Raw genomic sequence first — 12,778 nt, forward strand, 5'->3', positions numbered from 1 at the left:
TTGACCAATGTGTATGGGGTGCCTAGGCTGTGCTCACATGCAGCAGTCATGCTGTGTCTTTTAACCATACTAGCACTGTGCAACTGCAGTCTTTTTATTGATTCCATGCACAACCATTTATTCTTGCAGAGCAACAGCCATTTCACCTGCAAGACCACACAGACATATGAAGATTGGTGGCAAAATCTAGCAAGTAGAGGTTAAGTTGTTGTGCAGGAAAACAGGAATAAGACCGCAGTGGAAAAGAGCTGCTGCAGCTGTAGCATTACTGCTGCATGTGGACGCAGCCTTAAAGGGAACCTGTCACCCCAAAATCGAAGGTGAGCTAAGCCCGGCATCAGGGGCTTATCTACAGCATTACAGATTGCTGTAGATAAGTCCCTGATGCCGGTGGGCTTAGCTCACCTTCGATTTTGGGGGTGACAGGTTCCCTTTAAGCATTATAGCATAGAAAGCAGCTGCATGAGATCAGGAAGTTGAAGGAGCAGGTTATCAGCTGCCAGAAACTGCTGGACTCCCCATAAAGAAGGCAGAGATGGTTTATTACCACCTCTACTTTCTTGGACGCTAAAGAGACAGTGGTGATGCAGAGTTGTGTATACAGATTAGGAAGCACAGACAGCGCTTCCTCCTCTGGACCCAGCGTTCAAGTGCTTTCCATGTACTGAGAAAAGCAGGTGCTGATGAGTCCTAATATGAAGACACAGATGAGCTCCGCAGTAAAAAGGAGGCAGAATATGTCCTGTAACTAGGGCTATAATACTAGCTCCAGTTACAGGGGAAATCAGATATTAAAAAAAACAATATTTAAAATGTAACCATTATTTACAATTTTATACAAATCACTACATGGTGGCCTGATTCTAACGCATCGGGTATTCTAGAATATGCATGTAGTTTATTTATGAAGTTTTCAGAATAATGCAATTTATACACAGGATTCGGCCGGGCGCAACCAGTTAGCGAAGTGTGGTTCAAATTCCCCGCCAATTCGCGGGCAGACTGCGACTGTAGCTGATTGGTCACGCCCAGCCGCGAACAATCAGTGAAGCCAGGGCCGGCTCCAGGATTTTGAGGGCCCCGGGCAAAAGTCTCAGTGGGCCCCCCTCTTTAACACATACCACGATTCATGATGCACAGATACAGCAGAGAAATATAGCACAGCCAAGAAGCATATAACACAGCCCACGTAGTATATAGCACAGGCCACGTAGTATATAACACAGCCCACATACTCCATCAAGAAAGCGGTCCCAAGTAGCCGCGAAACGTGCGTCGGGACCCTCCATCCGACCCCCCTTGTTCCCACTCATCTGCTGGTAAGCATTGCACCTTTTGCTAGTTACTTCCGCACTTTATATGAAAGATAGACAGGTGTTACATTATCCTTACTCACTTTATGGATGCATGCTGAAATCCAGGTGTCCACTTTTGGATGTACTGCTCCCTCAGGGTTATGGTCTTTGGACCTTTATGTTATTTTTTCAGGGACTCATGTGCAATGTGAGGTGGTGATAGGTGGGGGGTGGGGTATATAGCAATCTGCATTGTTAATGGCTCTTTATGTACTGTTGAGATGTTTTATTATTTCTACGAATTAATAAAGTTATATGACTATTTTTACTGGATGTAATCAGTTTGCTCCTTTTTCTCCTATTTTTGTCTGATGTTTATTGGAGCTGAGGTTGTTTGAACAGGGGTTGCGGACAATTTGTGTCGCTATCCCTGTTTCTCAAATATGTATATGGGATTTCTGTTCCTATAACACAGCCCACGTAGCATAAAGCACAGCCCACGTAGCATATAGCACAGCCCACGTAGTATATAGCACAGCCACGTAGTATATAGCACAGCCACGTAGTATATAGCACAGGCCAAGTAGTAAATAGCACAGACACGAGGTATATTGCCCAGCCACGTAGTATATTGCCCAGCCACGTAGTATATTGCCCAGCCACGTAGTATATTGCCCAGCCACGTAGTATATAGCACAGATATGTAGTATATAACACAGCCCACGCAGTATCTAACACGTAGTATATAGCAATGTGGGCACCTTATCTCTGTTAAAAAAAGAATTAAAATAAAAAATAGTGATATACTCACCTTCCGTCGGCCGCCGGATCCAGGCGAGGCGTTTACCGATGCTCCTCGCGACGCTCCGGTCCCAAGAGTGCATTGCGGTCTCGCCAGATGATGACGTAGCGGTCTCGTGAGACCGCTACGTCATCATCTCACGAGACCGCAATGCATGGACCGGTCACCGGAGCGTCGCGAGGAGCGGGAAAGGCCTGGGCTGGGTCCGGAAGGTGAGTTTATAATGATTTATTTTTTTTAATTATTTTTAACATTAGATCTTTTTACTATTGATGCTGCATAGGCAGCATCAATAGTAAAAAGTTGGTCACACAGGGTTAATAGCAGCGTTAACGGGGTGCGTTACACCACGGTATAACGCGGTCCGTTAACACTGCCATTAACCCTGTGTGAGCACTGACTGGAGGGTAGTATGGAGCGGGCACTGACTGCGGGAAGTAAGGAGCGGCCATTTTGCCGCCGGACTGTGCCAGTCGCTGATTGGTGGTGGCTGTTTTGCCGCGACCAATCAGCGACTTGGGATTTCCGTTACAGACAGAAAGACTGAAGTGACCATTAGACAATTGTATAGTAGATTGGTACACTTGAAAATAAGAAACTTTGTAATATATATTTTTAGAGATGAGTTACTTTTCAGTCTATGGAGAGGATGGGGGAGCAAGAGGTAAACACAGACATTCTGCTTTAAGGGTATGAGCACACAATGTGGATTAGTGTGCAGATTTTTCCGCGCAGATTCTGAAAAATCCGCAGGTAAAAGCCCTGCGTTTTATCAGCTGATTACCTGCGGATTTACGGCGGTTTTTGTGCGGATTTCACATCCGTTTTTACACCTGCGGTTTCCAATTATGGAACAGGTATAAAACGCTGCGGAATCTGCACAAAGAATTGACATGCTGCAGATGTGTTTCTGCGCGTTTTTTTCCGCACCATGTGCACTGCGGATTTGGTTTTCCATAGGTTTATATGGTACTGTACAACGAATAGTAAACTGCTGCAAATCCGCAGGGACAAATCCCTGTGAGCACAGACCCATAGTCCTCCTGAAATTACAATTTGACTTTAAATATTGAATGCTCCCCAAAGGTCTTTTATGGCTTTATGGGGCACAATGTGTGAAATAAAAAGAAAAATGAAAAAAAAAAAAAAAAAAAGGGGGGGGGGGAATCTATGCCAGTCCAAACTGTTGTTTCTATCCTCACCCATTTGGAAGGAAAAAAAAAAAAGGTTTCATATACAAAAATAATTGATACAGAAAAGGGATCACAATTTAAAATTTAAAATGTTTTTTTTTCTTTCCCCCTAAAAGAAAAATAACACATTAAAATGACAAAATGTTTTATAGCTCTTAAAAATTTGACAGAGGCATCTAGATGGTTAACAGCAGCGATTGCAGATGCTGGGTATGAAACACTCTAGTGCAGGATGTACAGTTAAGACTACTTTCACACTTCCGTCGGTACGGGGCTGTCGCAAACTGTCGGCCCGACGTACCGACGGATGTTGTGCTAAATTTAGCACAACGTGGGCAGCGGATGCAGTTTTACAACTCATCCGCTGCCCATTGTGATGAGCGGGGAGGAGGGGGCAGAGTTCCGGCCGCGCATGTGCGGTCGGAAAAGGCGGACACGTAGCACAAAAAAAAAGTTACATTGAACTTTTTTTGTGCGTCCGCCAAAACACAACGGATCTGTAGCATGACGGATGAGACGTGTGCCCATCCGTCGAGATCCGTCGCTAATACAAGTCTATGGGCAAAAAACGCATCCTGCAAGCACATTTGCAGGATCCGTTTTTTGCCCATAACGACCGATTGCGACGGAGGACAAAAGACGGAAGTGTGAAAGTAGCCTAAGCCAACATGAGCAAAGTGGTTAAAGGTGAAAGGTGGCATACACTCAGGTCCTTTGATATCAATTAGGACTCACAGGTTCTCCAACATGCCATAAAAACTGTTTCCTATACACATGAGTTTATATCACAAGACCACCAAGGAACACCATAGGGAGACTGAAGAGATGGCGTCAATCCAGGAAGAATACAGTATTCTTACTGCACAGTGGAGCGATTAATAAAAGGTTATTCAGTAAAGGAGAATCCTTTAAAAAAGGAGTGAGATTCAGCAGGTTCTCGCCGATTCGGCGAAACAGATTGTTCAAATTGCAGCCGGTTCCTGAAATGGAAAGAAGCGGCCCCTTGATACAGTTCCGGTAGCCCACCGGTCTTAGCTGAGTGTGCGTCCTCGCACATTCCAAATCCAAGAATGCACTGAGCATTGGAAACGCGTTTGGTTACAGCATTCTGTCTCCCCAGGTCCCCCGACACACCCCTCTAGATTGTCACTGTGCGCTGCTCTTCATTTTTACCTCTTGTTTAATGGTCTAAAATAAAAGATTTCTATTTGTAATACGTTAGCAGGACTGGAATCTGGATCACTGCTCTCCAGCATTCATCATCAGACGCATTGCAGAGGTGTTGATCACAGGCGCTTCTATGCTGATTGATCATCCGAAGGGCGAGCTGCCTCAATATTTTTCTTGTGATGTTATTTGGCACATATTTGATGCTGAGGTCAGAGATTAGGTGCAGCAGACAGTTGAGGTGACACATGGACTGGAGGTCATCCTTTCCATTTAGAGAATTTTCCTTTAGTAATCATTTTCAAAGCTTGTAGAAAACCTTTTAATGCTATACGCTAAAGTAAGAGGTGACTGTGACAATGTGTGCTGGACAGGATGCAATGAGGTGGGGTAAGAAGGGTAAAGCCTTTACTTTTAGTTACTGTTACTTGTATGATGTGGTTGAGAAAGTGTACGTGAAAACTGGAGGAGCTTTTTAAATGGGTGTGGTTTCCTAACACAATCACAAACAGGGAACCTGTGAAAAAAAAAAAAAATTGAACCCCACCCCTGCTTTAAAGGGTTATCTCAGCCTTTTATGAATAGTCTGTGTTCGGGCTACAGAAACAGACAAGTGTTGCTGAACTGTGCCACGTCTGTAATGCCCATAGAAACGACTGGGGGTGGTGGTAACAGCACAGGAAGCGGTTACTACGTTATGCAGCATAGAGCTGGCGAGAGACTCGCATCCACAGGTGACCATAAACGTCCATTCCATATGGAAGGAAGCAGCAGAGATGCATTTTCTATCATGTCTTTATTTCATCACCTTTCTATCCTGTTATATGTTGCCCTCCCTTGTATTGACTATACAGTTTAGATTTGGCCATTGGCTCACAGAAGCGATGCGTGTAACAAAGCAGGCACAGTTCTCAGCGCGGCTCCTGGACAGATGTGTCATGATTGAAAACTAGATCACTACAATTCATGCAAGTGACCGTTGATGCATCACCAGCCTCCTCCAGAGCTTTAGAACAGACGCCTTCCTCTGCAGCTTGGACAACGCTCCTGGATCAGAACTGTAACCTAGCAACAGCCGAATATGACTGTCAACAAAACCAGCGCTCCAGATGCAGCAAGGAGCCGATCCGGGTTCCAATTAAATCTTTTGTCAATCGTTATTTCACCACCAACGCACTGCATTATTTCACGGAGAGACATACAATATTGCGGTGTTTAACTCATGGTGATTAAAAACAGAACAGACAAAAGCACAAAATAAGAAACTATGTCAAGATCAAAACTACAGGAAGCATTCCAAACTATAGTATACTTCCACTGTGTTCTTCATTCCTCTTGTTCTATAGCAGAACAATGGAAATGACAGCAATGTCAGACCAGTCTCCAGACTGATGCGAGCAGCTCTGGACAGACCTGAAGGGGGTCGTCATGCTTCTGTCATGGCATCCGGGCTTTAGAGGAAAATATACAGCAGCAGACTGCTCGCTTCTGTCGGCTACATGGAATTGGCAACAAAGGGCCCGATCATCATTTCCGGTTATAATTCACTTTTCTGTTTTGGCTTGTTGTTTTTGCAGACCTTTTTTGCACTAAGCCCAAAATGGTCTTTCGCTCCCCATCTATGATTGGTTTTGCTACTTTTTAGCAGGAAGTGTCGCATACTTTGCAAAATGTTGTAAAAATACACAATACGTGGCACACATAAAATCACCGCATGGGAAGACTGGAGTAGCGGCATATTTTGTGACTTTGCATTTCATGAACTTGTCTGGGCTATGGTCACATGACCTTTTGCTCTCATCTGAGAGTATCAGACAATTATGCTGATCTCACTCTAATTAGAGAGTGGTCCGATTTTCTCAGACGTGGAGAATAACAAAAAAATCACCCGAGTGCGTTCCCAATTTTCCACAGACCCATACACCTGAATGGTTGAGTGCAATCTGAATTAGATACTACTTGTGCAATTTTTTTCCTTGGACCACTTGGTTGAAACGACAGAAAGAATCCTTCTGATTGTTAGGGTATGTTTCCACGTTCAGGATTGCTTCAGGATGTGGTCAGGACTTTATGCAGGTAAAATCCTGACCAAATCTGCACCTGAGGTCACTGGCAGGTCACCTGCGTTGTTCTTGCGTTGTTTCAGCAACGTAAGGACATGCTGCGTTCTTAAAAGATGCGCCGCATGTGAGTTTTCTTGGCTGTGCCGCATGCGTCTTTTACTGCATAGTGGAGACAGGATTTCATGAAATCCCCTCCACTATGCTGTAACATCTGGACACTGCGTTTTTTATGCATGCTGCTCGCAGCGTTTCCTGAACGTGGACACATAGCCTTAAGGTTGCCTGCACGAGCCCTAAGGCCTCAGTCAGACGTCCGTGTGGCACGTATGTGTTTCTTCATGGATAGAACTCGTACTAGTTATAGTCAGTTATAAGTCAGTTCTTTTTTCACACAGCGCTTGTCGGTGCATAACACGAGGAGATATGTCCGTTAGTCTGGGGTATCATGGATGACAAGTACCAATACAAGTCTATGGGTCCGTGTAAAACACGTGCAGCACAACAGATCTCATCTATGTGCCACATGTGTGCTGTCCATGCTTAACATTACAACGTGGAGGCAAAGCTTTGTACTTTATTTATCCGTGAAAATTACTAAAGATACACAGATAGCAAAAACAGACACACGGGACCGTACAATAACGTCACACTGACCCAAAACACTGATGACACGGGTACCATTTTTCTCACATACATGTCTACACAAGATCATGTGAATAAGGCCTTAAACATCTAGAATGGCCACATTGATGTAAAAAAATCAGAAAACTAACTAAACCACAAAAGGCAGCGTGACGAAAAGGTTCAGATCGTTGGGTGAATTTGCTGCAAAGAGTCACTAATTGACAGGTGATGATGATGAATCGGTGTCAAAGTCTACATTGAACAGAGCAGGGTCTATATAAAAGAGAAAGCGTAAAAAGAGAAGAGAGCTTGATTAGCTACTGAAATAAGCCAGTCAGCCAGCCCCCTCCACACACAGCAGGATGTGTGACACACACAACTCACTTTTGTGTCAAATACAAGCTGGTAGTGGCAGAAGTGCACACCATTATTTTAACCATATAAACGCAAACATTCCTCTCTAATTTACCCCAGTTTCCTCACTCTTCTTCTGCTCTGGTCTTCCTGTGGCCTCGCAGAAGAATGTGCTATATGACCATGAAGCAGGGCCGGACTGACCACCTGGCAAATGCTACATTGTTATTAGAATCTGCGTCCTAAAGACGCCCAAAGTGTTAACAGTTGTGACAGAGCACAAAGTTGCTGGCACCATCATTTACTCCAGCAGACTCTGGGCATCCCTTCTGTCTGCGACCTAGGGGAGGCCAGCACCATCAGGGGACGTCGGTAGTGGAATGGCGTCACTGCTTTGTGCTGCCAGCATCCACTGCGAGAGTATATAGCAGAGGAATCAGGCACTGCGGAGGATGAGGTGTCTGGATTAGGTGAGTATAGGGATTTTTTTTGAGGGGGACCATCACACAATATAGGGCACAGTAAGTTGGACCATCATAGTATATAAGGGGCTGTGGGGTGGACCAACATACTATATCGTATACTGTTGGGGGGACCATCATACTACATAGGGGGCTGTTGGGGGACCATCATACTATATGGGGGCTGTGATGTGGACCACCATGCTATATAGGGTGCTGTGGGGGGGGGGTGACTGACAACTGTCATACAGTATTATGGCTATGGGGGGGATCTTCCTAGTGTATGGGGGATCTATCATATTGTGTGGGGAGGCTGTGGGTGGGATCATCTTACTGTGTAGGGTGGTTGTGGTGGACATCATACTGTATGGGGTGGGTGGTGGACATTATTCTGTCTGAAGGTCTATGGGGTACATTTTACTATGTTGGGGACTGTAGTGACCATTATACTGTATAAGATGGTTATGGAGACATCATACTGTATGGGGGCTGTGGGGTCCTCATTCTGTACGGTGTACGGTTTTGTTGACATCAAACTTTATATAGGGTCCTGTGGTGGACATAATACTGTGTGAGGGTCTGTGGTGCCTCTCATGCTGTATATTGGGGGCTGTGGCTGATAACATACAAAATGGGAGGCTGTGATGACAAGTCACACTGTGCAGGGAGCTGTGGGGCATCATATTTTGTGCAAGGTTTGTGGGGCAATCACTGTGTGGGGTCACTCACCATACATTGTGGGGGCATAATACTCTACAGGGGTCATGAAAGGGGTATCATAGTGAGTGAGACCACTTAGGGGCTTCACTAGGGGCAAAATAACTAGTTGCAATACATTTCCTTCTCCGTTTTTTAAAATGTTGGCTGATATGCTCTTCTCTGACTGACTTGATAGTACATTTTCTATGGAGCAAAAGTTCTAATAAGGCCCCCAATTATTACAAGTCTCTAATAGAATTGGACTTTTAATATAGACCAAAGGGACTTTTGGGGCTCTTCTGCTTCTGATCCTGTTACTGCAAGTAGGAGATTTGCATACATGCCATCATGTGCTAACTAGACATGCATGGTCTCACTCAATACAAGTGAAATTATCCAAGTTGAGTACAATTAATTGGAATGTGGCCACATGATGGTCCACTCCCAATGTCGGCATTGGAGAATCCTCACCTTGGGATCTATGAAGATTCAGAAGTCTGAAGTTACATAGACTTTAACAATCAGTATGATGCTATTAATACTGTATATGCTTGTAATATTTGGCTGTGCTTTGTTGATGTTTGTCTGTAATATTGCAATATTATTATTATTTTGATATTATAATTATTTAATCTTATATAGCAATATTATTGGTATCATTAGAAATATTGGTCTTGTAGTAAATCTGGATTTCCTCCAGGCAGGGAAATGTTAGTAATATATCCCCATCTGAGGCTCGGGGCGAAGGGAGAACATGGGCCTGTGTGATTTCAAACGATAGGGCTTCAGTCCCAGTCCGTCCCTGCCACGAAGCAATAGAGTGTATTACAGTCAGCTTCTCCTACCTCATCTACTGACGGCCTGCCCTGACCTAAAGGGAAAAAGTGGTAGTCCCTCACACAGCCACAGTGATCCAACTAAAAACTATTAGTATGCAAATAAGAGGGCTTCAGCCTACTGCCTTGCGCCCCATCAATTTGAACACTGAGAACTGTAATATCTTGATTGACAGTGCACTATGCAGCCGAGCTAACATACCATTACTGCCAGCTCTCATCCCTGGCTCCTGTCTGCCATACTGAGTACTGAGCGGCGGCCGCAGACAAGAGCCAGGGATGAGAGCCTGCAATAACACTACGTGAGCTCGGCTGCTGTGTCCATGCGAAGGTCTAGGGCCACTGATTGTCGTATCTTGATTAAAAGCACTGAACTTAATCAGCGGTTCTGCACCTCAGTACAGACACTGCAGCTGCCCTCTCACTAAATCACTAGAATTTACACTACAGGTAGGATTTTCATAGTGGCCAAGTCCTCTGCATCTATAATATAATGCTGGGAGCGTCACTCTGTCCGAAGCCTTTATAGACTGCGCAAGCGCCGGCGCAGTCTGGACCCCACAGAGTGACGCTCCCAGAAGGAGATCGCGGTATGCGTAAGCAGTGAACGCACACCGCGATCTCCAGCGGAGAAGCAGGGACGAGCCAGGAGGGTGAGTATGTGATATTTACTTCTCCCCGTTCCAGCGATGCGCGCTGCTCCATCCTCCGCCTGCGACTGTTCAGTCAGAGGGCGGCGCGCATTAACGCGTCATCGCGCCCTCTGAACTGAACGGTTCAGAGGGCGCGATGACGCGCTTAATGCGCGCCGCCCTCTGACTGCACAGGCAGAGGACCCGGAAGATGGAGCGGCGCATAGCAGTGGAACGTTGGACAGGTAAATATAGCAAGTGCCAGGGGCCTGAGCTAGCGGCGACTCCGGCACCTGACCCCCCCAGCACTCGGCGCCCAGCGCAGCCGCCCGCACTCACCAGAGCCACGCACAGCCGCCCGCACTCTGCACAGCCGCCCGCACTCTGCACAGCCGCCCGCACTCTGCACAGCCGCCCGCACTCTGCACAGCCGCCCGCACTCTGCACAGCCGCCCGCACTCTGCACAGCCGCCCGCACTCTGCACAGCCGCCCGCACTCTGCACAGCCGCCCGCACTCTGCACAGCCGCCCGCACTCTGCACAGCCGCCCGCACTCTGCACAGCCGCCCGCACTCTGCACAGCCGCCCGCACTCTGCGCGCAGGATGGGAGCAGCACATGATAGGATGGGGGTGCAGGATGGGAGCAGCACATGATAGGATGGGGGCGCAGGATGGAACAGCACATGATAGGATGGGGGCGCAGGATGGAACAGCACATGACAGGATGGGGACGCAGGATGGGAGCACATGACAGGATGGGGACGCAGGATGGGAGCACATGACAGGATGGGGACGCAGGATGGGAGCACATGACAGGATGGGGACGCAGGATGGGAGCACATGACAGGATGGGGACGCAGGATGGGAGCACATGACAGGATGGGGACGCAGGATGGGAGCACATGACAGGATGGGGACGCAGGATGGAGCAGCAAATGACAGGATGGGGGCGCAGGATGGAGCAGCACATGACAGGATGGGAGAGCAAGATGGGAGCAGCACATACCAGGATGGAGACCATATACCAATATAAATGCTCGCCACCCGGGCGTAGAACGGGTTCAATAGCTAGTACTTGTATAAGTGGCTTAATTAGCATTCTGGGGGTGACAAACTCTCTTTATGTTTTGACCAATACTGTTTAACTCCTATAGGTCTGCTTGGGAACAGCTATAGTCAGAAGACCTCAAACGTCGGGTTGTGCTTAGTTACACGTTCGGTAACTTACCTTCTATGATCTGGGAAATTGCATATGTACCGTAGTAAGGAGGCGTTTCTTCTCTGCTGGTAAGTACAGTCAACAGCACACAACATTTTAGTGGTGCAACTTTTCTTCCAAAAATACAAGAAATTTTGGTACAAATCACTTTATATATGCGGGTTTGTGCCATGCACCAAGCAGGTGAGCCGATTGACACAAATACTTAGTAACAATAAAGGGCAATGCAATAGATGCAATATAGATGAGTCTAGGGCAGGTTAACCCTCCAAGACTCCTAATAGCTCTATGGAGAGTTTTCGAGGTGTTAGGACGTACCGTAGGTATGGATAGGGTTTCAGCAGCAGCACAAATGAAGAAGTCAAGCTTTAATGTATCACGTGTGGCATGGACTATCCTGGTTTTCCCTAAAGCTGAAGTGCTTTCAAGCCTTCCATTTGGAGATCCACAACCCACGCTCCTGCTCTTGAAAGAATGCAGTATGGTAAAACCTGAAGCTAAAGGCATCACACAAGAACAGACGGGAGAGGCTGTAATATGATTACTGCTCTTTCTTCATTAAGAGTGGATAGCACTTAAGTATTAGGGATTGCCCAGACAGCACTTTCAGGAGCTGTGCACACAAAACAGAAGTTAAAGGGGTATTCCTATCTCAAAGATCCTATTTCAATATGTACTAGGTGTAATAATAATATTAGTAATTACCTGCAATTAGATATTCTGAATAGTTTTTTTAGTTTAGTTTTGCTATTGCTTATCCCATGAGCAGGGTACCACAGTCACTCATGTATCCATGATTAAGGTCACTATGGCGTTCCTGGCCGCGCTTGTGCAGTTAGTAAGGAGTTTATTATCATCACTGGCTGGGTTATCCGTAGCACGCATAGTTAGAGTCTGAGCAGTAGCTCCCTGCCCCTGCTCATACAGAGCTTCCAGACAGAACGGCTATGCTGCCAGTGCACATAGAACCCAGACATTAATAATAGGCCGTGCAGGAGTGAAGGGGCCGGGCAGGTAGCTACTGCGCAGGCTCTATGCGAGCTACTGAGAACCTGACCACTGATAAACCCCTTACAAATGCACTACAGCAGTCCTATAGCGAGAGTAGGAGTGAGGTGGCCGGGCAGGGAGATATTGCGCAAGCTCTAACTATGCGATCTACCGAGAACCCGACCACTGATCATGAAAACCCCTTACAAATGCACTACAGCAGTCCAATAGTGAGAGTAGGAGTGAGGTGGCCGGGAGGGAGCTACTGTGCAGGCTCTAACTATGCGAGCTACCAACCACTGATCATGGTAAAGCCCTTACAAATGCACTACAGCAGGCCTATAGTGAGAGTAGGAGTGAGGTGGCCGGGCAGGGAGATATTGCGCAAGCTCTAACTATGCGATCTACCGAGAACCCGACCACTGATCATGAAAACCCCTTA

General features: G+C 46.4%; 1 protein-coding gene across 3 annotated transcripts in view; it reads right to left on the reverse strand.

Moving 5' to 3' along the window:
• Window positions 1-12,778, reverse strand: part of FIG4 (FIG4 phosphoinositide 5-phosphatase) — a 613,672-nt gene that overhangs the window by 545,792 nt on the left and 55,102 nt on the right. The window contains exon 1 of one of the 3 annotated variants that reach the window (XM_077289567.1): window positions 11,665-11,868. The exons of the other annotated variants lie outside the window; for them this stretch is intronic. Within the exon in view, the coding sequence (XP_077145682.1) occupies window positions 11,665-11,853 (189 nt within the window). The 5' untranslated portion in view covers window positions 11,854-11,868. Of the gene's footprint in view, window positions 1-11,664; window positions 11,869-12,778 lie in introns of those variants that run through there. 3 annotated transcript variants of the gene reach the window in all.

The sequence above is a fragment of the Ranitomeya variabilis genome, chromosome 2, assembly GCF_051348905.1.
Source record: "Ranitomeya variabilis isolate aRanVar5 chromosome 2, aRanVar5.hap1, whole genome shotgun sequence".
Classification (NCBI taxonomy): Eukaryota; Metazoa; Chordata; class Amphibia; order Anura; family Dendrobatidae; genus Ranitomeya; species Ranitomeya variabilis.